The sequence below is a fragment of the Phaenicophaeus curvirostris genome, chromosome 11, assembly GCF_032191515.1.
Source record: "Phaenicophaeus curvirostris isolate KB17595 chromosome 11, BPBGC_Pcur_1.0, whole genome shotgun sequence".
NCBI lineage: Eukaryota > Metazoa > Chordata > Aves > Cuculiformes > Cuculidae > Phaenicophaeus > Phaenicophaeus curvirostris.
In genome coordinates this window covers 4,422,660-4,447,868 of record NC_091402.1, presented here as the reverse complement: position 1 = coordinate 4,447,868, position 25,209 = coordinate 4,422,660, and the positions used below count along the sequence as shown (strand labels likewise).

General features: G+C 38.4%; 1 protein-coding gene across 3 annotated transcripts in view; it reads left to right on the top strand.

Annotated features, from left to right (window-relative positions):
• Positions 1 to 482: 482 nt before the first annotated feature.
• ATG7 (autophagy related 7) overlaps positions 483 to 25,209 on the top strand; it is an 89,769-nt gene continuing 65,042 nt past the window's right edge. For all 3 annotated transcript variants that reach the window (XR_011338187.1, XR_011338188.1, XM_069865746.1), the window contains exons 1-16: positions 483 to 688; positions 904 to 958; positions 2,644 to 2,761; positions 3,819 to 3,896; positions 4,480 to 4,596; positions 5,657 to 5,806; positions 6,553 to 6,641; positions 7,687 to 7,808; positions 8,876 to 8,966; positions 10,366 to 10,510; positions 11,543 to 11,701; positions 15,057 to 15,251; positions 19,087 to 19,290; positions 19,546 to 19,661; positions 20,485 to 20,560; positions 22,230 to 22,310. Coding sequence is in view for 1 of the 3 variants with exons in the window: in XM_069865746.1 (XP_069721847.1) it covers positions 511 to 688; positions 904 to 958; positions 2,644 to 2,761; positions 3,819 to 3,896; positions 4,480 to 4,596; positions 5,657 to 5,806; positions 6,553 to 6,641; positions 7,687 to 7,808; positions 8,876 to 8,966; positions 10,366 to 10,510; positions 11,543 to 11,701; positions 15,057 to 15,251; positions 19,087 to 19,290; positions 19,546 to 19,661; positions 20,485 to 20,560; positions 22,230 to 22,310 (1,974 nt within the window). In the remaining 2 variants the exon portion in view is untranslated. The remainder of the gene's footprint in view (positions 689 to 903; positions 959 to 2,643; positions 2,762 to 3,818; positions 3,897 to 4,479; positions 4,597 to 5,656; positions 5,807 to 6,552; positions 6,642 to 7,686; positions 7,809 to 8,875; positions 8,967 to 10,365; positions 10,511 to 11,542; positions 11,702 to 15,056; positions 15,252 to 19,086; positions 19,291 to 19,545; positions 19,662 to 20,484; positions 20,561 to 22,229; positions 22,311 to 25,209) is intronic.

Below are 25,209 nucleotides of genomic sequence, written 5' to 3'. Positions count from 1 at the left end.
CCAGAGAAGAGCAACAAAGCTGGTGAGGGGGTTGGAGAACAGGCCTTATGAGGAATGGCTGAGAGAGCTGGGGTTGTTCAGCCTGGAGAAGAGGAGGCTGAGGGGAGACCTCATTGCTCTCTATAACTACCTGAAAGGAGGTTGTAGAGAGGAGGGTGCTGGGCTCTTCTCCCAAGTGACAGGGGACAGGACAAGAGGGAATGGCCTCAAGCTCCGCCAGGGTAGGTTTAGGCTGGACATTAGGAAAAGATTTTTCACAGAAAGGATCACTGGGCACTGGAACAGGCTGCCCAGGGAGGAGGTTGATTCACCTTCCCTGGAGGTGTTCAAGGGACGGGTGGACGAGGTGCTAAGGGGCATGGTTTAGTGTTTGATGGGAATGGTTGGACTTGATGATCCAGTGGGTCTCTTCCAACCTGGTTATTCTATGATTCTATGATTTAAGTGTGTACTTACCAGGTGTATCTGCTTTTATAGAGTTCTGTTTAGCAGCTCTCATTAACTAAAATCATGGCAGCTGCCAGTAGTGAGGTGCACCATCCTGTGGATCCCAGAATCTCAAAGCTGCAGTTTGCTCCCTTCAGCAGTGCCTTGGATGCAGGATTCTGGCACGAGCTAACCCAGAAGAAACTCAATGAGTACCGGTTGGATGAGACCCCAAAAGTCATCAAAGGATACTACTACAATGGTATGTATGAACTGAGCATCTTGCTTAGTAGTTTGGGGTTCTTCTGTCATTCCTCTTAAGTATTTGTGTACAGGTTTCAGGTGGTTTGCTGAAACATTAGAAAACACGGCTAGGTGTGTCTGTGGGTGATTTATAACTGACATTAGCAAAAAGAGGGTAGTCAGTCTATGCATTGTATATTGTTTAAAAGAAGCATGTTGCTGCTTTTTGTCCAGGTGATCCTTTGGGTTTGCCAGCTCGCTTGACACTGGAGTTTAGTGCCTTTGATACGTAAGTACGTACTGTGGTTTACCTTAATTTTTACACAAAGGCACTTTCCTGGCATACTAGTAATGCTTTGGTTTATCATAGTATTGTGGCAAATTCTATGTAAAAGTAAGTGTGTGTTTTCATGTACTTTGTAGCAGTGGAGAGACTGCTCTGAGTCACAAACTTTAAGTCTCTTATGTCTGAAGTAGCATATTCATCTGAAATGCCAAGTTTAAAATACTCTGGCAAGTCTCAAATTCCTTCACTGTTTGTATAGATGTTATATAGAATACTGTTTTTTCTATTTCCTCATCTCTTCTGTGTGAGGAAGAGTATTTTAGTCATCTGATTTGTCGTCAAATTTTTCCTTAAATCTTTGCTTACTGCAAGTTCAACCCACAATTAGCATTTCAAATAGTTTTTATAATCCCTTGTTATTACATTTTAATATCCTCTGAAGTTTTTAACCTGGAGTTTTGTACTTTTGCCTTTACTTCCAAAGTGAAAGGTAAACGAGAGCTGCTCAGTGTACACAGGAAAAAATGAGGGGAGTTTTTTTTTTCCACATGGTTTTGATTTCCAGCAAATGCCTAAAACAGCGTAAGTAACAGAGGAACAGCTGTCTTTGTAGTTATTGTCTTGTTTGTTTTCAGTTGGTGGATTATAAAGTTGCAGATCACAGAAGTAACTCCCTCTGCCTCATGTGATCAGGATGTTAGGAGCCTACTGAGTCTTTGTACGTTTTTGAGATATTACTCCATTAATTCCCGTGTAAGAACTTTTTGATACAATGTTGGAATGATGTACAGCAAAGCTGAATTGAAAGAAAGCTGTGATATTTGTAACAGGAGTGTCAGATGAATTAAAAATGGATGGTACCATAGTATTTGAGCTCTCAGATGTTATGTTAAGGAATAAAATTATGAAAGGTCCATTTATGCAGTGTTTACTGTAGTAATTTTCTGCGTTTCTGTTGCAGTACTTTAGGCAGTCAGTTCAGATGAAGAGTTCCCTTTTAGCTTTAAAATTTTTTGGAAGCCACATCACATGTATTTATTACGGAACAAATATTTGCTATGTTTGAGTCTTAGCAGAGGTCAGAAACATTAATTTGAGAGAATGATGTTCAAGGAGTCAATGAAATCAATCAGATCTAGAAATCAAGGAAACAATGTTTTTTTATATAATTTACATGTAAAAAGGGGGAATATGTATAGTATATTTGCAAACAGCACTTCTCCAGCTGATGATGTTACAAGCTATAAAAGTTATTCAGTGTTTTATCTGGTTTAGTGTCTGTTTCAGGCTTCCTTTGGGGTGGTTTTTTTTTAACTGAGTATCTCTTTATGTGAATGAAATACTCTAATTTTAAGTTCACTTTTAATTTTTTCTTAGTGAAAATCACATTTGTCATGGATAGTTTGTATTTGAACAGAATTTTTAAATCTTCAATCGGTGATATATTGTTACATTGCTTAGAGGCAGTGCAGATGCCTGATATATTTTTGAAGTCATAACATAGACGCACGATTGCACAGGTGCCTCTAGCAATCCATGTGCAGTAAAGCATTATGATCATAAAATTTTTTCATTGGAACCGTTGTTAACTTTTGCCACCTTATGCCATAGGTTAACTAGTGCTACTACTGCTGATCCTGATAAAGGTGTTAGTATCCAGTTCCCAAAGGTTTCTTTCTTTTATGCAGGAATGCTTCAATACCAGCACGCTGCTGTCCTGTTTTTGGAACATTGTATAATACCAACACTTTGGAGACTTTCAAATCCTGTGATAAGAAATCACTTCTGGAAAAAGAAGCAAATGAGGTAAGGTTAAAAATCAAATCAACTGGTAGAAAGTGTTCGGAAATAGGCATTGAAGTGCTTTAAAGTCTCTGCCCCAAATATTGGAAGTACTCTCCCTACTCACCTGTATGGTAGCCTCAGGATTTAACATACTGTGGAAGAACTAGTTTGATGTTTACTTTCTACTGCTCTTTACAAGGGAGTAAAAAGTAGCCAATTATTGTGAGAGGACTTAATTCAGTGTTCTGCTAGGTGTCATTTTAAGCTGAACAGTGCTATCAGAGCTTCCAGTGACATGAATTCTGTAAAACAGTTTTAAAATTTGTCTTGACACCCAGAAAGCAGCAAGTGCCCGGTTTAGATTTTATGGTACTGCAATATATCTGTGTGACAAAGTGGTGGGGAAGCTCCAGAATAGCCCAAAGACTGAGATAAAGCAAGAATAAGGTGGCTGTCAAGGGAAGGGCCTAGTGTGCCCAGACTGTAACTAACTAAATTAAATGTCATGGTTTGGAGTGTGTTTATTGTTTTTAAGCTGATGGTCCAAGAGGTCTGCCTCAGGCAAGTACTATAGTTTCTGGTCTCACTGACATGTAGTGAGCCGCCTTCTTGCAAGTCTCGTGTTTTTAGGCACATTTCCTAGTCGCTTCTTCACATATCTAGTATATATCTCATGAGGGAAATGGATGAGAGTATAATAAAAGGCTGTAGTAATATTGCAGCATATTCAATACTGTGCTGGTGTTAATAGTTCATATACGTGAGGAACCGTTCCTGATGAGGTTTGTTTTGTTTTCGTTTGCTGCTCTGTGCTTGACCCGTGAACCAATGCTCCTCTTGTTCCCCAGCTTCTGTAGTCTTTTGTGTTGGAGTGTGCATGTCTGTATCTTATCTTTAGAATCCTGTTAGCATTGATAATAGCCTGGATGAGATTTGTTTGAGAAATCACAGGGGGTTATTGGGAATATTCATTTTAAGGGTAGCTGTAAGAATTAAAGGTTTCTGCAGTGGTTCTCATGCTACCTTCGTTTTTCGTTACTCTGTCCTTACTCTTTCTTGTCTCCACAATCAATAACAGATATGGCAATCGATAAAATCTGGAGCGGCTCTTGAAAACCCTTTGCTCTTGAACAGGTTCCTGCTTCTGACATTCGCAGTGAGTAATGATAATATGTCTCATGCTTAGAGCGTTGTAGTGGAAATGGTGAAGTAGTTTCTATTTAGGAGAAATACTATATTGCTATTAGCATATTAAGGTTATCGGGATCTTTCTAAGACATTTCAAAATGAAAACATTTTAGAAAGCCTCGTAAGCCATTCTTATGTAGAGATATAAAATATTTTAGGATGTATTTTATAAAAAGTGCTGGTGCCATCTCGTATTCTTTTCTACAAATGTATTTGGTTATCTGACAGCCCTAGAGGTATTAGTAAATACAGAGCTGCTGTTATGTGTTTAACAAATTGAAAGTTTTAATAAATAACACTCCAGCTAACAAAACCTGAAATACAGTGCACACATTGTCTGTTTAAATCTCAGATATAAACGCATACAGGGAAGGTAGGTTGTCTAGTATTTTTCCTTACATTCTAAAATCGTGGTGCAGTGCCCTGTGAAGTAGGGAGAACTGTGGTTAGCATGGTTAGTATCCTCAACCATCAGTTACGATTAGTCTTCTGGACTGTAATTTACTTTGATTTATATGTTCACTATCTAATTTTACAAAACTTTTTTCTAGGATTTAAAGAAGTATCATTTCTATTATTGGTTTTGCTACCCCGCTCTCTGCTTCCCTGATGGAATACATATAATTCAGAAACCAGTGTGTCTTGGCGACAGATTCTCGTTAAATCAGGTATTCAAAATAGTGAATGTTATGAAGTCCATAGCACCAAGCAATTTTGTGGGCTCTAAAACTTTGTTAGCACATACTGAATTAATTTTAGAATCTAATTTCTTTAAACATCTCCACTCTTCTTATTTCCATGTGGCTTTTTATTTACTTCTTTTCTCATTATTGTATTAAATCCCTCAGCTTAATATCACTTCAGCTTTAATCATTTTGTTGCAGATGAGGCAAACACTTCTTGAAGAAGTGGTTATGTTCATTTTAATTTTTGTATACAGCTTATTAGATATGATTTTGTAACTCATTTTTTTTAAAAACTTTTTTGGCATCCCCTGGGACTGTGATTAGCAATTGCACAGTTGTTAATAAAGCACAGGATTGGACAAGAAAAAGAATTGGATAGGGAAGATATTTTTTTAGGAGAGAAGTTAACAATTTTATGTAGGTTTTTTATATTAAAATGCAAAAGGCAAAAAAAAATCAACATGCCCATGTGCCTTTTTGGTTTGACAGAAGTTAATGCAAAACCTTGGATGGCTTTTTAATGACATAATAATTGGTAAGAGGCAGTTGGGTCTTTTTCAATGAAAAATGCTTAGTTCCTTTCTTCTCAGGAGGCCTTTGTTAGTTGTGTGGTAACAAATAAATAGTGTAAAAATACCTGTGATGATCCAAAGACAGAGTTTCAATGAAACACTTAAAATCCATATAACAAAATAAATTGAAAGGGACTCTGTTCTTTTCCTAATAAGGTAGGGACAGATTTACTTTCTTATAAAGCTACTGTGACCGTCAGAATGAGGTTTTTTTCTTGCTTTAATTCCTGTCAGTAGATCAGTTTGCGGCAGCAATAGTTATGCCTCTATTTAATATTTGTGTTGACAAATGCTGTTTTTGCAACTGATTTTTTATCTCAATTATTGTAGTCATAATGGGCTTTAAAACTTCTGAATATGCTATATTCTAAGATTATTTCACTTAGCTGAGCTTCACAGAAGCTAAAACACCTGTGGTTCTGTATAAAATGGCTAAAATTTTTTGTTGCATGTGTGGTTTTTGGTTTTAGATTCAAGCACTCCAGAAAGCCTATGATGAACTTTGTCAGGAAGAGGGGGTTACAGCCTTGCCTTACTTTTTAATCAAGTATTGTGACAATTCTGTTGTGATATCTCTGCTGAAGAAGTGGGATAGTTTCTTCCAAGATCAAGGGGGAAAGGTAATGAGAATTTTAAGTCTTTCTATAACCTACAAATATTTAATTTACAAATGGTTTGAAAAGTGTCTGCAGTACTGAGCTTGGCACAGTGTCTGATCAGTTAACAGACCAGCAGCTCGGACTGATTTTTGTGTTAAGTGTGTCTAGTTCTTACGCAAAAGCCCAGTTACATCAGATTAACAGTCAGCTTGAAAACTAAGTTCTTCATGCTCCATTTCCCTCATTATCAGAACAGAAACAACTTAAGTTTCTCAGAGAGTTAGCATAGCCATTAAAGTTTGCCAACCACTGTACCTACAATGGTGCCTACAATGGACATTCTATTCCAGTTCCTTTAATTAGATCCCATCTCAAAGGTTGGCTTTCCAAGTGAATTTATTCTGGTTTTCCTTTGACTTGATATCCTGCTGGTCTGTCCCCTTTCGCTTTTTGACCGTACCCAGATCAGTACTGAATTTTATTTTGAGAGCGAGGGTTCCGTTATTTGGCTTCAGCCTTAGCAGTGTGTTTAAGGAGGGGAAGGAAGGCGCACATACTGTAGCGAAAAGTCTCAAAAATCCCAAAGCTGTGCCAAAGCCTTTGCTGAAATCTAGCATGGCCATGTATTAAACACCTGTAACTACACAGAATGTGTGCAAGCCTTCTCTGTCCAGAAGCTTTACATTAAAAATGCCACATAACTTTTACTGTGAACAGAATATCATTATGGATAGATAACTTCTCATTTAGAGCAATTTTGTTTGCAGGTAACAGTTGGAGTTTATGATCCATGTAATTTATCTCAGTATCCAGGATGGCCACTGAGAAATTTCCTGATCCTGGCAGCCCACAGATGGTATCTATTTTATTCTTTCTCACAAAGATTATTTATTGGTTGATATCAAGTTAGACATTTTTACCCCTGTGGTGCTTTATTCATGTCACCCACCTGAGGTTTAACTTCTGACCTTTACATGATTTGCCTTCAGTGATTCTGATTTTGCATATTTTGTTTTTTACTTCTGTCAGTCACCAGTTCCTATTATTCTTAATCCTCGCAGGCATGTGTGTACCTGGAAGTACATTTTTCAGATCATGCCAGTACTCTCTAGCTGCTTGAAATCTTGTTTAAACTACTTTGTGTTGTATCTTCTTGAACTTTTTGTTGGGCAGAAGTTGGGAAGACAGGATGTGGGTTTAGGTTCTGGTATTTGAGAAAAAAAAAAGCAAGCATCATTTAAAGTATCATATACTTTATGATGGGCTCTTTGCAAGAGCCCACAGAGCTTTATACATTCTGAGATTCAGAGGTTTTCAGTTCTAATTGTTTGATTTGAGGATTTGAATCATATGATGTGGTATCAAGAACTAAATGGATCTTGCTTGTGCCATGACAAAGAACATGATGTCACCCGATGTGTGCTCTGCTGCCTCCCTGCTCTTTATTCCTCCTCAATATGCAGTTTGTCCCAAGTGACTGGGGACAGGACAAGAGGGAATGGCCTCAAGCTCCGCCAGGGTAGGTTTAGGCTGGACATTAGGAAAAAATTTTTCACAGAAAGGGTCATTGGGCACTGGCAGAGGCTGCCCAGGGAGGTGGTTGAGTCACCTTCCCTGGAGGTGTTTAAGGCACGGGTGGACGAGGTGCTAAGGGGCATGGTTTAGTGTTTGATAGGAATGGTTGGACTTGATGATCCAGTGGGTCTCTTCCAACCTGGTTATTCTATGATTCTATGAAGTGACAGAGGACAGGCTGGCAGTGCCATTTCTGTAGAGCCGTTTTACAACAAACTAGTTATCATCATATCCTAATTTCAGTTGTGTGAAGTAGAGTTTAAAAGTAGTCTCTGTCCTGTTAAAGAAGTTGCATGTGTGTCTGTTTATCTTTCTTTAAATGGCAGGGACAGCATTCTCCAGTCAGTTGAAGTGCTCTGCTTCAGAGACAGGACCATGCAGGGGATGAGAGACATAACCCACAGCATTATCTTTGAAATAAAACTTCCAGAAGGAGACCTTGGCCCAGGTAATTCATTCAAAAGAAAAATTATTCCTTTTTTTTTTTCCTCCTTCTGCAGTCACTGTGAAGATGGAAGAAACAAACTAGTACGATGTCATTGCTTATGCTAAATAATAGCACGTGGATTTTAAATTTTTTGGATTTCTGTTTAGTGTCTATAAAGGAAATAGTTCCTTCTTCAAAAATAATACACAGAGAGCATTTTCTCTTTTGATTTTTCCTCCTTCATTATGTTTCTACATAAAAAAAAAAAAGAAAAGTCCTCCTGGTATTATATGAAATTCAAACCCCAAGTGATTAGCAATTAGTCTGTTTTGCTTGTTAAATTTGTATGCAGTCCCTCAGCTAGAGAAAATGCATATGATAGAAAGTTTGTAATCCGTAAATTTACTATTTCTGCAATGGTAGAAGCTTGTTAGAGTGGAGTTGGTTTGGTCCCATAGTGAGGTGGGCAGGTGTAGTTTAAAGCAATAAACTTGTCTGAGTTTATGTCCTAACATTGCTTAATTTCTGCATGTAGGATGGTGTCACAGTATTTCTCTGCCTCATCCAAGAAGTTCTGAATGCGTTACGTATCATCGTTGTGAATTGTTTAAATGTTATATAATTAGGATATATAATTCTCTACTGAACTTACAGATGGGGTCAAGGAAACATGAAGAGATGACTGAACTCGGCAAAATTGACTGTGTTCTGGGTTATGATTTTTTCTAGTTCTGAGCATAGTGGTCTGTTTGACATTAAAGATCTGGAGGCTTGATGAGGAATCATGCCACCTCTGTCCCAGGCTTGAAGCCAGCTGAACAAGCAAAAGCAGCACATCGAAGACCTGAGAGTAAAGCACTTGTCCAAGAAGGAAGGCTTTTAGTTGCTGTAAAACAGCAAAATTTGCACAGCACTGTATACTAGGTTGTTAAGATACAGATCACTTACTTAGACATTTAGAATTTGTTTTTTTCCAACAAGGTTCCATCCAATGAAGTTTCTTTTTCCTCTACTGTGATATTCAAGCTTTTATTCTTTCTTTTCTTCTTTCTTCCTTTTTTTTTTCTTTACCCCAATACGTTATACAGATTGTCCAAAAGCCGTTGGATGGGAGAAAAACCAAAAGGGAGGCATGGGTCCAAGGATGCTAAATCTCAGTGAATGCATGGATCCAAAAAGGTTTGTTTATTATATTTCCAGAGTTTCCTTTACTTGGACTTAAGGCATTGTGAGTTGAAATACGAAATGAAAGGACCCTCTGTCTCTCTTTATACAGTGATGCGCATCCTGTATATGCTTTGGGCAGTTCTGTTGGAGGCGAGGATCTTACTGGAGTGGGCTGCATGCAGCAGAAGTGTTTGCAATTTTTGCCTCTAGCTTAAGATTTTAGTTGTGTTATATTTAAAACTGAGTGGAACATAGGTCATAGGTTTTAATTGAATTGTATAATCTGCAAGTTGTTAAGTATAATGAAAACAAGCATGGAGAGAAGTTTTGGATTTGTTAGGGTGTGCTGGGCAAGAGCTCAGGAAGCGTGACCTTAGTAACTTTTATCATTCTGCACATAACGTATAGGCAACAGATTGAAAACATCCTGGTTATGCAGCGTATTAGTTTGTCTGCCTTCAGTTACTACGTGTGTTCTTGACTTTGCAACACTCCAGGAGTGTGTTTATCAAATGATTTAGGTTAACATACCAAGCAAAGCCTTTTTTGTCTTCCAGTTGCGGCCTTTTGGATTAAGTTCATCTGAAGGCCCTTAATTCTTTAAAGGAAATGTAACTTGTCCTTCTTTACTTCAATGCATGCTTACTTGCTGTTCATTCCCGTACAGACTGTTGGTAGTGCGCCAGCCTTCCAATTGTGATCTTGAATCCTTGTCTGACAAATCATTTACTAGATACTGCAAAAATGGCATTTATGGTGTATAATGGAATGGAAATCCTAGGATTCTGAGAACTTAAGTGTGTGTCTGATTTCAAGAGAAGAAAGGCAAAAGAATTGTTGGGAATTTTATGGAAGGGAGTAGAGGGTTAAGCGTTACTGATCTGTGTGAAGCAATATACTCCTTTGGAAAGACAAAGCAGGAGAGTGAATGAGATAGTTGTGCCCTGGATGGATTTTTTTCTTTTTCATTCTTCTGACATTTTCCTGTTCCATTAGCTTGTCTGTGGATGATTAGCGATGACCTAACTTGCTGCGAGTTTTAACATCTGGTGTTCTGATCCATATAAAAATCTGACTTTAGGTGGAGTGTGGACGTCCTACCTCATTTTCCTTCTAAAAATTCCACAAAGAACTGACTCCTTAGAGGCAAGTGTAATATTTCACATTGAGGACAGGTGTAACTGGGTACAGGAAACTAGTTTTTTTTTCAATCTCCTTGCTGTACACTGTATTATTATTAGGTGTAAATATTCTCGGGAGACTGCTGTCCATGTTACTTGAATGTTGAATTACCGAATTCTTTCCTTAAAAACCAAAAAAAGGCATTGAACTAGTTGAAATAAAAGTAATTACTTTGTTGGAGAAACACAAGAACTTTCAGAAGTGTGTTGCTTTTTATTTTGTGGTATAGGTTAGCAGAATCATCGGTGGATCTTAATTTGAAATTAATGTGCTGGCGGTTGGTGCCTACTCTGGATTTGGAAAAAATTGTGTCTGCCAAGTGTCTGCTGCTAGGAGCTGGTACGCTGGGTTGTAGTGTTGCAAGGACCCTGATGGTAAGTGCTTAGTTAATCTCAAAAATAAGCTACTGTTTCTTCTAAATTCTAGATGATTTATTTTTTGAGCAGCTGCTATGGCATCTAAGAGAAAAGTTGTATTCCTCTATATAAAAATATATATAAATATATATATAAAATATATATATTTTATATATATAATATATATATTTTATATATATAAAATATATAAAAATAAAATATATAAAATAAAAAATAAAAATAAAATAAAATATAAATAAAATATATATAAAAGTTGTATTCCAGTGTAATCTTGTTTTATTATAATTTGGATGGCCTCAAGCTCCGCCAGGGGAAGTTCAGGCTCGACATAAGGAAAAATTTTTTCAGAGAAAGGGTCATTGGGCACTGGCAGAGGCTGCCCAGGGAGGTGGTTGAGTCACCTTCCCTGGAGGTGTTTAAGGCACGGGTGGATGAGGCACTGAGGGACATGGTTTAGTGTTTGATAGGAATGGTTGGACTCGATGATCCGGTGGGTCTTTTCCAACCTGGTGATTCTATCATTCTATCATTCTATCATTCTATATTAATGTACACGCGTAATGCATATTCATTGATGTTACAAATTGCAGCGAAGAGGTAAGATCTGAAGGTGCGTAGAATAGCAGGTGGTGAAAGAACCTTAGCAGAATAATAAATTCTTTTGAATTCGCGTTAAAAAAGATTCAACAAGAAATTCTGTAACAAATTATCAAGCTAATATGATCAAATTCAAGTTGAAGAATTTGAAGTAACTAACTCCTGGTATTTTACTTTCAAGGATGTTTAGCTCATTACACTGAATTCAGTAAGGTTTTGAGGGATCACCGATAAATGATATATTTGGGCAAGGCCAAATTTTGTGTTCTCTTAATTCAGTGCAAGTACATGGTTGTTGCTCTGAATAGCATTAAAAGCTGTAGTAGCTTGCTCCTTCTAGGAAAACTGGACAAACTCTTGAGTTTCTGGCATTAATAAAAAATAAATGGCTAAGCCCATTGTCCTTATTATTTAAATTACCTTCTTATTTAGGGTTGGGGAGTCAGGAAGATTACGTTTGTGGACAACGCAAAGATCTCCTACTCCAACCCAGTACGACAGCCACTGTATGAGTTTGAAGACTGTCTTAGCGGTGGAAAGCCAAAAGCGCTTGCGGCGGCAGATAGGCTGCAGAAGATCTTCCCAGGGGTGGTAAGATCAGTAATTAAAATGTGTTAATGCGTTCCTTGGAAGAGAACCATTGATTTTAAATAACTATTCCAAGTTCTAGTAATGAGGCATTATTATGAGAGGAAAAATACTACACAGGTATTACATTGGTTACTGACAAATTGTTGTGGATTAATCCCAGATGGCAACGAAGTGGCACATAGCCACTCGCTTACTGCCCCCCCTGGTAGGATGCAGGAAGAGAATTGGAAGGGTAAAAGTGAGGGCACTCATGGGTTGAGGTAAGAACGGTGTAATAATTTAAATAAAAAATAATGACACCTAATATGTTGTAATGAAAATTAAAAAACAAAACAAAGAGACAGAAATAAAACCCAAGATAGACAAGTGATACAAACAAAAACAATTGCTCACCGCTAACTGACCAGTGGCCAGCCTGTCCCCAAGCAGCATCTGCCCCCGTAGCCAGCTTTCCCCCAGCTTATATGCCGAGCGTGATGCCCTGTGGTGTGGAATATCCCCTTGGTCAGTGGAGTCAGCGTTCCAGGCCATGTCCCCTCCCTGCTCCGTGTGCACCCCCAGCACTCATTGGTGGGGAGGTGTGAGCAGCAGTTTAGGCCTTGACGCCGCACTGCTTTGCAGTGACGGAAACATCCTTGAGTTACCAGCACTGGTTCCAGCACAAATACGAACCACAGTCATATATCAACTACTATGGAAAGATTTAACTCTACCCCAGCCAAAACCAGTACAGAAGCCTCCAAGGATTTTAATTCAAGTAACCCTCACCTGTTAAACTTAATTGGGACAATAAATATTTGTAATAATGAAATATAATTAAGGATCATCTGAGTAATTTCATAGCTCATTGGTTTGGAACGTTTATGATGAGTGTCCCACCTATAGGGGCCTTTATCTTCTCTCACTCCAGGGTTGTGTATTGTACAATCATTATTCTGTGCACATGTTTAGGTAAACCTAATTTTGAATGCTGAAAAGCAGCAGATGTTACAAAGAACAACTTAGAAATATTTGCAGTTCTCTTAGTTTCATAATTCATTTGAGAGAAGAATTGATATGGCTTGTAATGTCAGAATAGACACGTTATCAGCTGGGTCTATCATGAACAGAATTTTATACTCATTTTGCATGTGGTAAAGTCACTCAGATGTTTATAGTTTTTACTTTGGAATTGAGACTGTCTTAGACTTGGTAGCTGTAGTTACCAGAGCTCAGCTGGCAAACATTCTCTTAACCACTTAGCGTAATAAGAATGAGTTTTGTTTTCTTAGTATGCAATTCTTTAAATGTATTTATAATGCCACTGATTGTATTACCAGTCATATAATTGAGAGTTATGAACAGTGGGATATAGATCTGTTGTGTTGTCGGTTTACAGGTTTACAGATAATTGTTTCCAAATGTTTTTGCGTTCCTGTAGTTGGACTTGAGGATGGATGTGTTTTTTTGTTCTGTTTTTGTCTGTGTTGATCCTGTTATTGTCATTATTTATGAAATCAGTATTGGTAATAATCAGGAATTTGATGAGTATTTGAATATCAAACAATGTATGAAAAAATACTGAACATTGCACTTTCAGGACTTTTGACACATAAATCAGAAGAGACTCTGTGAGAGCTCTGTAATTTTTTTTAACCCTGCTGCTATATCATGTTATTGTTACTTGGCGATAACCATTTATTTATAGAAGTATTCAGTAGTAGAACAAATACTGAAATGACATCACCTTTGTGGTGTCACATAGAACACCAACATGATGCTGCTAACTAGGATTTGTATTTAAGAGTGAACTAATAGCAGTGACTTAGTGCCCCTGCATCAGTAAGAGTTAGGGCTGATTTTCCTGTTCGGTGTGTATTGCAGTACAGAGGCTTGACGAGTTTTCCAGAAATACATTCCTCATATACAGCATAGGTGAAGTTTTGTGTTCCTGCCATGTCTTTTTGGAGGCAATAAAACCAGGGAAGGTTAAACCACCTTCAGTATCTGTGCGGTGTCTGTGTTTGTGATGCAGAACCCAGGCTGTCCTCGCTGGGATGCAGTGGTGCCCTGTTATCAGCACGCTAGATCACTGGAGACTGTGTGTTTTCTCCTGGAGGTGGTGGTGGTGGCAGCAGAGAGGAAAAAGTGGTTATGGTTAATGCAGATGTCACCCAAATTCATTTCCCTAAGCTGATACATGTGTCTATTAAATTCAGGGATATTGATGAGGTATAGAATGTATACTTCACCCTTCTGATCTGGATTTATAAGTAGAGCACGTAACTGGTCTATACAAAAGCACTTGCTGACAACCTTCCTTTCCTCACGTCCCATGTAATTTTCTGTTTGGAGTATCTAGCTTTTAAATTGTTAGTTTCGTACAGCGCAGTGACAAGTAAGGGGACTTCGGCAGGGCCTGTACTCTTGTAACATATATGAAGGATCTATTATTCTCTTCTAGCAGACGGCAGGCAGATTGTGTTAACGGATTTCCAAGGGAGTGAGTTAATTGTTTGCATTGTGTATGCATTGTATATGCTTACTTGGCTCTTTAGCCATTTTATGCTCATTATGCCTTCCCCAAATATGGAATGGGAAGAGGCATACGTTTCTGCAATAAGAACAGGCTCTTTCACCATCTGCACAGTGTGAACCTCCAGACTTGCAAATGCCGGAGTAACAATTCTCAGAAGATAATTTCTTCTAGATCAAGTTCACATATAGCTGGTCGAATTACATGAAAATAATTTGAGGTTATTGTTAATTTTGGAGAGAATTTAAAACAGAGAAGAGCATGTGTCATACTTTGCATCTGTCTTACGGTAATTGAGTCAATATTCGATTGAAGAAATACAAACTGTATCCCATTAACATTGTGTGTGAAGTGGCTGCAAAGGTAATCAAGGACAAAGACTTTATCTGAGTTTAACAGTGTGATCATAATCATATCTAAGATCTCTCTGCTTGCTTTTGTAGTGGTGTTTGTTACCTCTGGGATTAGGAGCGGTTCCGCTATCTTCTTGTAGTGATTTGCCAGCCCTAAAGAGACCTTCTGAGAATCTGGCCTTGTTAGTTCAGGCACCAAGCCATCTGTACACGGTTGCTCTCCTCTCATGACCTGTAGTAATGTGCTGGCATTAAGCTGCTCTGCTCTGCCCACATGGAGCAGCTGGGGCTGCCCTTTCCTCAGGAGCTTTAACACTTGCTTTAGTGAATAGCACTAATATACAGGGACGTGTAAAGACTAGAGTTGCCTTTCTGCCAAACTGTAATTGAATTTGTACTCTGCAGGTTTGTATTGACCTTTATAATAATTATTTTCAGCCACAGGATTATCTCTTCAATATGTTTTTCTCTGCCTGTCTCCATGTAGAGTGCGGAAGGCTATAACATGAGCATCCCTATGCCAGGCCATCCCGTGAATTTCTCTGAAGTAACGATGGCACAGGCTCAGAAGGATGTAGCTAAACTTGAGGAGCTTATTGATGCTCACGATGTGGTTTTCCTACTAATGGACACTAGGGAGAGTCGATGGCTTCCTGCTGTCATTGCAGCCAGCAAGAGGAAGGTATTGTATTGTATGTACCTTGCTATACCCTCGTCCCTCTATTTCAACCCTTGCCTACCAACCAGCTATATACCTAAATGAACTTAGTGGGAAATTGAAATATTTGACCGATCCTTTGTGATTATGCAGAATATTTTTTTTCTTTTCTATAGCCTCAAGGATTCTGTATGACATAAAAGAGAATGTTGGGAAGAAGAAATAGCAACTTGTATCACAGAATGATACAGGTTGAACGAGCATCTCCACGGGTACATAGTCTATAGGAATACTAAGTGAAGTAATTTCACAGTAAGATAATCAGACTAAGGAGGACTAAAAATATCGCAGTGATGATTAACCTACAGGGGATATGAATTGTAGAAACTTGTCTGAAGCCCCATTTTCAAAATATGTCTCAGAAGTGAAACATTAGAAAGTGAATTCTGAACTTAAGAAGTATGCCAGGACTTTTTTGATCCAACGTTAAGGGTTTTTCGCCTTGCCTTATTGGAAAACAGAGAGTTGTACTGAGCCAATGCATCCAAACTCTGCTTGTGACTCTTAATCAGATACAATTCAATGCTTCAGCTCTTTCGGTAGCTTAGAAGTAATATCCTCGGGTTGAGACAGTGTGGCATCCAAACTTCCTGTGAAAGACTATTCTGAATCACGCAGGATTCTCGAACCAGCATCTTCCTCCAAATTAATGGGGTGTTGAAAATAAGGTTTAACTAAGTCATCCTGAATGTTTACCTTCCTTGCTGTTGTGATGGAAATTTCAGTAAAACAACGTTGAGTAATCTAGGTAATTTGTGATTCATTTAAGAATTATGCACATTTGCGTTTACTCAGTTAAAGTAGCACAAAATCAGAAAATGGAAGTATTAAGCTTTTGACATGTCAGCTTAACCGCAGAGCACATCCTGTATATGTTGTGGCATAAATACAGTGATTTTCATAGTGATTTGTTAAGTTGTGAAATGAGTTTAGGAGAGTAAAAGAAAACATACGTGTGACACAGCTGAGTAAATGTTGTTATTCAGTTTTGTATTTCCTGACAGCTTTTTTTCAGCTATGACAGCTCTAGTTTCCTAGTAATTGTTTGGGATTTTCTTGTTTGCATTTATATTCATTTCCAAAAAACTAAACAGTAGGAAAGAAAGGAAAGGAAATGGAGTTCGGTGGTATTTGTGAGCTAGTTTTATCTTGTAAATTGCAAGTATATTCTCCATTCTGCTGAAGTCTGTGTTTATCTGAAGTTAACTAATTCCTCTGCACCTGATTTGCAAGCAGTTTTTTTTGCAGTTCTCTCATTTTTTTGAACCAAGGTCTTAAATTATTTTCTTTCATTCTTTCTTTATTTTAAATAGTCCTCTGATTCTGAGCAATAGCCTTTTGTATGTCTCTGTAGTTCAAATGAACTTTCCTTTGCCAGTGAACTTCACTGCCAGTGACAAGATCAGTGCGTCCCTGCGTGGACTTCACTGAATTACAACTTCAGGTATAACTAAGTACATGTAACTTGATAACTTAATCCATTCCTACTTAATCCTCCTGTCTTTCATGCAGTTTGCACCTGTGGTCTTTCAGCAGTCTTTTTTTCTTTTTAAATAGAGCACAGTAATGTCATGAAAAGATTAAGTTTGCAGAGCTGGGTATTGAAACTGTGAAGTGCTGGCCTACTATTTTGTATTTATGGCAGTTGGTTTTATGCCGTTTTATGTGCAGCACCCTCTCTAGTCCGGTCAGGATAGGGGTGTTTTAATGATATCCAAACCTTTTCCCCCCTACATTTCCCTGGCTTGCTGTCCCCCACTCTATTGGCCTAACGGCATTCAAAATGTATTTTGGGGATAAATTTTGTAATTTCTTTGTGATGGTTGTGTGATATTCAGTGGCAGAGCGTATCTGACTGCATTGCAGTTACTTGATTTTCAGAAGATTGCTTTGATGTGAGGAGGTGGAATTCTCCATCACTGAATAAGCACAGTGCTGCAATCTCAAGATGTCGAAGCTGTAATGTTCAGTGTCTACTTTTCAGTGTACTCTGTGTTGTTATACATTAAAAGAGAGCTCTACGTCAAATGTTCATTTGTGTGACGACTGCATACCTGCAGTACTGCTGCAGTTTGGATCCCAAGTTCTCAAAACTGGTGCACAAGGAATGAACAATATAGTCGGCGACCTGTCTGAAGTTCTCTACAAGGAGCACATGGGAAGAAATGAGAATTGGTTTCTCCATGTAGTCACTCAGTTGCCTTGATGATTTTTGATCTTCCCACAGTCCTTCCTCCCAAAACAAGTACCCTAGACAAACACAGAACTCGAGTGTTAAATCCCGGTGTCAGAGGCTAAGTCTTGTTCCTGCTGAGCACTGCAATATTTAAAATTTCGCTAGGTTTTTTTTTTAAACGCCTGCCAAAACATACCCTTTTTTTAGTCTCTTTATAAAAACCAGATAATTTCTTTTTTTTTTTTTAATTAAGGATCAGTTTGGTTCAGATAGTTGCTGGACATTAAGCTGAAAAGAGAGAAACTGTTTGTTGCAGTGGGAAGTGTTTAGCAGTGTTATGAATTTCTGATAATACCAGCCACACCAGGTGATTCATGTTTTGAAAATGATAAACTGTCTTCAGGTTTTAGAGGTAGATGTAGTGAGGGGATGTGGTCTTTTAATTGTTTGCTGTAGACCTGGCTGGGCTACCACAGATTCAACAAGATTACTCCAGGCGCTTGTCACAAATGGAAGAGAAAAGGGAAAATGATGGCAGTGTAATTGTGTACCACAGCTGCTTGTGCTCCCCATGGGACTAAACAGATACATATGAAGACCATAAGTCATTGCTTTCCTCACTGAGCAGAGACTTTTTTGGATAACAGACTTGCTTTTCATTGCTTTGTCACATAGGAGAGTTTAATGAGTTATATTTCAGACAACAGTGAACCGAAAAGACTACGTATAGAATTGCAAATGGTGTGAGTACTTGTTGTTAGCCACTGTTGTACTTCAACAGCATTTGCAGTGTTTTAGCAGTTAGAGAATGTGAATACACAGAATATGCAGCAAACCTGAAAGTAAGTTTTGTGCTGGAACAAGATTAAGTTTTTTCCAATGTTAATCAACCAAGCCAAGTGTAAGGTCCTTGATGTGGATCTGGGCAATTCCAAGCACAAATACAGGCTGGGTGGAGAATGCATTGAAAGCAGCCCTGAGGAGAAGGGCTTGGGGTGCTGCGGGACAAGAAGCTCAGCATGAGCCGGCAGTGTACGCTCACAGTCCAGAAAGTCAGTCGTGTTCTGGGCTGCAATTGTGTTCTGGGGAATTATGCCCTTCTCCTCCACTCTGATGACACCTGGAGCCCTGTGTTCAGTTCTGGAGTCCTCGGCACAGGAAGGACATCGATCTGTTGGAGCAAGTCCAGAGGAGGCCACGAAGATGATCTGAGGTCTGGAGCATCTTCTATACGAGGACAAGCTGAGAGACTTGGGGTTGTTCAGCTTGGAGAAGAGAAGGCTCCAGGAAGACCTTAGAGCAGCTTCCAGTACTGAAAGGGGCTCCAGGAAAGCTGGGGATGGGCTCTTGGATCAGGGAATGCAGGGATAGGATGAAGGGAGTTCCTGTTCTTTTTTTTTTTTGTCAGCAGGCATGCATTGGTTTGTGTAATAGAGGGAGTCATTAATTTCTATCAGGTTTTCCTGAGTGATACAGAAAAAGGTATATGGTTTGTGGGTTTTTTGCCCATCTACAGCATATGGGGAGCTTGACATTTACAGTGAATAAAACCTTGAGGCCTTTTTTCCATCCCCCTCCCCTTTTCACTGGCTTAAAAATCTGTTCTCTCTTTGTTGTTCGCAGTTGGTCATCAATGCTGCACTGGGATTTGACACATTTGTTGTTATGAGGCACGGACTAAAGAAACCAAAACAGCAAGAATTTGGTGATTCCTGTTTCAGCAACGCTGCTGGTTCTTCTGATCTTTTGGGATCCTCGCTCTTTTCAAATATCCCTGGCTATAAATTGGGTTGCTACTTCTGCAATGATGTTGTGGCACCAGGGGATGTGAGTTGAACCTTATGCAAATGGCCATTATGTTTCTCTTCTGTTGTGACCGGAATTTTTATTTCTCTTAAATGGTGTTTCATGAAGGGATTTGGTTTGTGTTGATGTACACAGTATTGAGAAATAGCTCGTCTTTTATTTGAAAGATAAGAGAAATTAATTGTACAGAACTAAACATGTTTTGTCTAGTAAGTAGAGCAGCTAGTTACTTTTGAGTGACTCTTTTCTTGCTTTTAGAATTGTCTTTCTTTGTAGTCCACCAGGGACCGGACGTTGGACCAGCAGTGCACGGTCAGTCGGCCTGGATTAGCCATGGTAGCCGGAGCACTTGCAGTGGAATTGATGGTTTCTGTTTTACAACATCCAGAAGGGTGAGTCATTTCTGCATCGGTGTTGAAAAGGTGTTCTTCTAAAAATGAGATTTATTTAATAGTCTTTTGGGAGAAGGAAGAGAAACTACACATTAATAAGGACAGTTTTGTGAGGTGTAAAGTTGCCTATAGATTAATGCATAGGTCATATCTACTATATTACTGTATTTTAGCAGCGTTTAGGAGAGAACCGATTGGTCAAATCTTAAATTTTTGTCTTAGGAACTGAGAGCTCTCTCTTTCTGAGTTTAAAAGTAGAAAAGTTCTGAGGATGTTCCAAAATAAGAGTGTTCCTGTTACCAGATCCTGGCATTTTCGTGTAGTGAGGAGCTATCATAACTACTTTTGTCACGTGAAGAGCCTCAAGATAAGGCAGGTGTTGTAAAACCTTAATTAAAATGAAGTGGGTTTGATACAGAAATTACTCTGGTATTCTGCAACCTGCAAACAAGGGTCGTTTTCTCTTAAATCTGTGAAAGAAAAAGTGAATTAGGATTTGGACATGAGTTTGTCACAAGTCTTTGAGACTTTTTCTGAAAAAGAGTTTTTGTATTCCCATGGTGAATCTTAGTTACCATGAAACAGATATTCTAGCTAGGTTCCTTTCCAGATTCTAGAAGATCATAGAATCACTAGGTTGGAAAGGACCCACTGGATCATCGAGTCTAACCATTCCCATCAATCACTAAACCATGCCCCTCAGCACCTCATCCACCAGTCTTTTAAACACCTAAAATGTAAAAAGATGTCCTGAAGCATACTGGAAATTTTGACTGTTCAGTATGTTGTCATGTTCTAACTTTCCTTCTCTGATTTTTGGCAGTGGTTATGCTGTGGCCAGCAGTAGTGATGACAGAATGAATGAACCACCTACTTCTCTTGGACTTGTTCCCCATCAGGTAAATAATATGTGAGGAAACGCTTTTGTTGAAAAGCTAGGAACTGATAGAAGGCAATTGTGACAGACTTTACCTCCTTAACAAAAACATACCATATGCTGATTCTGTTCCGTGATGGACAGATTCTCGGTGTTTGTTTAAAGAAGTATTATATATATAAAAAAAATGCATCACACAGGCCAAAGTAATTGTTTTCCTGGTGTTGTGTCCATTCTACTTGTGGACACACAATCCATAGTAATTCATCAGGAATTTGTAGTAGACAGTATGTGAACAAGGCAACCTCTGACTTTTCCCTGTTAGAGCTGACAGTGCGAGCGTCTCAAAGTTACTTTTGTTCACTTCTTAAATCCTTTGAGTTTGGAAAAAAAAATAAATCCAGCAAATTCATAATTATTATAGTTTTCTGATATATTCATGTATTTCTGTTGCAATACAGCAGTCTTTATTCTTCTACTGAGCCCAAACTCTAGCTACAAGCATGTTAAGGATAGCATTTTTCAGATTGCTGGATAGACTTGTCTATATTTATTATATTGATACAGTCCTTCAGAAAACTGCCTGCTGACCCTATCCCCGTAATCATATCCCCTCTGATATTACCATTTGGGACTAAAAGTTTTTGATGTCTCTTTCTTTATGTTCCTTTATGACTCCTGATGCTTCCGTAGTGTAAATCAATCGCTTATTTGTTTCTAAGTGGTATTTTTTTAAGATTCTATTGATATTAAATTTTTTGCAGTAAGAATGAATCTTGATTGAGAAAAAGATTAAACTGTTTACTTTGTGACATCCATGTAACCACAGGGTTCATTCTATATAAAATTAGTTCAATTTTGTTTATAATTTCGTATTGTAACCAGTGTTTACCCATGGGTCATCTTATGCAATAGGGCCCTCGTAAGGTTTTCCTTGGGTTCTCTCTCCAGTAGTTCTGGAGTCTCTCTCCGATAGTGTTAATTCTGTCAAAATTGCTGTTGGCTTCTGAGGTTTATGCCATTCCAAGTGCTTTAAATGTGTGGGGTGCATATTGGAAGCATTTTCCTCAACAGACTACAGTGTTAATTAAGGCATAATTATTTTTATTGCAGAGCTACTTAAGTTGTGTTCTTAGTGATGTCTCTTCATTGCGGTGGACCTGTAAAAGCAGAATGAAAAAGGTCATCAGTATTCCAAAGACTTCATAGTCTAAACAACCAGACCCTGCTGCAATGTGTTTTCAGTGCTGTCTCTGTTACTGGAAACAGAGATCTGGAATATTAAAATCATGTATCAATAGTATCGTATTAACAAGTACTTTAGGAACGCACAAGAACTAAGTTTTAAGATGTGAGAAAACAATGTGTTTAACTGGTTATACCATGACCTTTTATTTTTGATGAAACTTTGCAGTCAGAAAAGTCAAACTCCAGGTGGTGCTGTGCTGCTATTTATGTTTAAGTAGTGTTGCCTTTAGATAGCTGTGCCATTATTTGTGTTTTGAAAATCACTGATATATATTGAGTGTAAATTTACTACAGATGTTGTTGGGGGACACTGCATTATAATAGTATTACCCTAGTTATAACCATTCTTTGTCTTTTTATTGAATGTATGTTTCCAGCTCGTGGAATTTTGGAAATGTTTGTAATTATAAAGCAGTAATGTGGGTTTTTTTTTCTTCTTGCAGATCCGTGGATTTTTATCAAGATTTGACAATGTTCTTCCAGTCAGCCTGGCATTTGATAAGTGCACAGCTTGCTCAACCAAAGTAAGTCTAGTTTGTCTGTACTGCGTTTATATGTACAGAACAGTCTTGCTCTAAGTCACTCTTGGGATGCTGAGGACTGCTTTCTATTTGTCATTTTCTCCTACTTACTTAGTGCTTGGAATCTGTTTACTTCCTTAGGGCTTGCAATCTGGTTTTTCACTTTAACTCAAATTCTTTTGCCCTCATTTAGGCGTTTTCCACATTTCTTCAGTGTCACCTGTTAACATGCTACCTGCACATAAACGTTCTAGTCATAGCTAAAGAAACCAAGCAGGGATTAAGGCCAACAGACGCTATTCTGAAAAGTTTATTGTGTAAATACTGTCAAAATCTTTGAGCTTTATAGGAAGGAATAAAATTGGTATTGTTCCTAATTATTTATGAAACTAGTTCTGATGCCCAATAAATAAATATATCCTTCTAGCTTTCTTGAACTTAGTGCAAATATGCTAAGTTATTTAAATTTCTGTTTTATGATGTAAAACAAACGTATAAAGAATCCTTATGCTATGGAAGTATTTTTTTTCCTTGTTGAAAAGACCATTTCGTTTTAATGCTAGTGTTGACAGTCCTGACTCACCTAGTGGATTTGCAGCTGTTGCCTGGATCTGAGCTGTGCCTTGCCAGGACACCAGGGCAGCCCAGCAGGGTGTCTGTGTGAGGCCTCCTCTTCAGCCTTGGATGATTTCTGTCTGCTGCAGCCTTGAAAAGTTTCTGGCAAGTTTCTATGGCCATGTACTGCAAGTTGAAGAAGTTTTGACTGAGATGTCTCAATGTGAAGATTTAGAGGTTTTCACTCATGGTTTGGCTTGCTTGGCAGTGCCGTTTATTGAGTTCACTCTTAGGTACCTTGAAACTGCAAGAAGTTCTTTCCATACTTTTCCCTGCGCTTGTCCTCCTTTCAAACAGCTATAAAACTCGGGGCACTATCATTTTTTTGAAGGCCTTGCGCAGTTTCTTCTTCTACAGTATTCCTGTTATTTCTCTAGGCTCTCTGTCTACATTTGAGAAGCTTTGAAGGACCATTAATGTCCATTTGCTCCTCAAAAGTTGAAGCGCTAAGCTTAAAACTGCTGTTATTTTTAGAAACACGTCTGCCCTCTTGAATAGCTAAAAGCTCAGTGGTAGCTAAAAGTGCTTATTTTCTCGTCTTTTCCAGAAGCATAGTTAGCAGAAACTCTTTAGGTGGTACCTGAAGTATTTTGCTTCAGAAAAATACTTCCATGCAAGAAGAAGCATTATGATGGTGGAGACTGAGAAGTTAAACTGGTTTTCCTTCTTATTTCTGATCCTGGCCATATTGATACATAAAAACAGTAAAACCATACAAACATACATTGATGTAGATAAATTACATGCAGGTATCAAATTTTTGTTAGCAAATCATTTCCTCTTGGAGGTCATTTTAAGAGAGCCCTGTTTTACATAAACAGACTTGGTGATTTAATAAAAACTGACTTGGATTTTAGCAGCTGCGCTATTCCCAGAGCGATCACTTTTCATGTGGTTTGGGTATTAAATTACTTCTGTGATGAAAAGGTTGCTTCGTTGGCACGTGTATTTCCTTACAGTAGAAACGCAGCATTTGTTTACTTTGCTAACTTTCTGTTTATTAGCGTAAGAGTGTGTCACCCTGTATTATCTGGAAATGTGATGCTAATACTTTGGAATGACAAATCCAATTATATTTGAATTGTAGTCTGTATGTTGGCTTTTTTTTTTTTAATGGAGTGATTTAGCATAGTTTCATCATGATTTACGTCAGATATGCTGCATGTTCAAAGTTTTAACACAGGCGAGATGTGACTTTTGTGATATAATTGAATTTACTGGTACCCGATTCATTTTCTTCGTTCTTAGGTCAGTGTTCTTTTTCCTTGAGCTCTTCTCACTCAGTGACTCTTAAAACACAAGCCTAGTGAATTAGGAATTTTTTAAAGAATTCCAGTACATTCCTTAGCTATTCAGTACAGCTGGGTGACTTGGGAGAAGCTGCTAATAATCCCTGTGTTTAGAGACAGATTCCTTTTCATTCTGACTGTCATGACTTCATTTCTCTGTCTTTGAAGTGGAAGAGACCAGACATCCAAGCAGCCAGGCTATTCCTTACCCAGAATTGTGCTAAACATGCTGCATGCCGCAGGAATTCTGGGATAGTCGCAGCAGGAAACCAATCTGTTTATATTCTGGGCCAAATTTTCCTTGTATGATTTCTCCCTCTGTCTTTATTCTGCTTCTGCACAAGTATGTGCTGGAGTGGGAAGTATCATCTCTTAGAGCCGAGGGTACTGCTCTGCCAGCTGAGCAGAGGGTCTGAAGAGAGGTGTGAGCTCTTCTGATGCATTTCCTCTTCCATGTCTGCCAACACGTTGTGTTGCTGAGAAGGTAGAGTCCAAAGTTCTTTAGTATAGATACCCATTTGTAACAAGTGCTTTTACTTACAGAATAAGAATATTAAGCTTAAGACTCGCTGTACTGATTTAGCTGTCTGTTTGCCCTGTTGGAAGCAAAATAAGGGTATTTTCTCATAATATTACGGTGAGAAGATTTACAATCCTGTAGAAATCCTGTGCTCTGCATCCTGTACTGCCTGATCCTTGCAGGCACCTGGCTAAAGCCTTGAAACATGAACATTAAAGTGTATTTCTTCGTTAATGCGAAACTGCCAGTGTTTATATTTTAACAAGTGTAATGAAAATTTTCCTGTTATTCTCCCTCCATCCTTCTTGCGCATCATGGAGTGAACCAGGCAACCTCATAGGTTCGGATTTTAATGTCAGAAAAGATTATTGCTACTCACCTACTTGCATATAGAGATGTCCCCTCTGTTTTTACGTATAGCTTACAAATCTTATTCCCTCCAGAGTTCGGATTTATCGTCCATGTTCTAGAAAGGTAG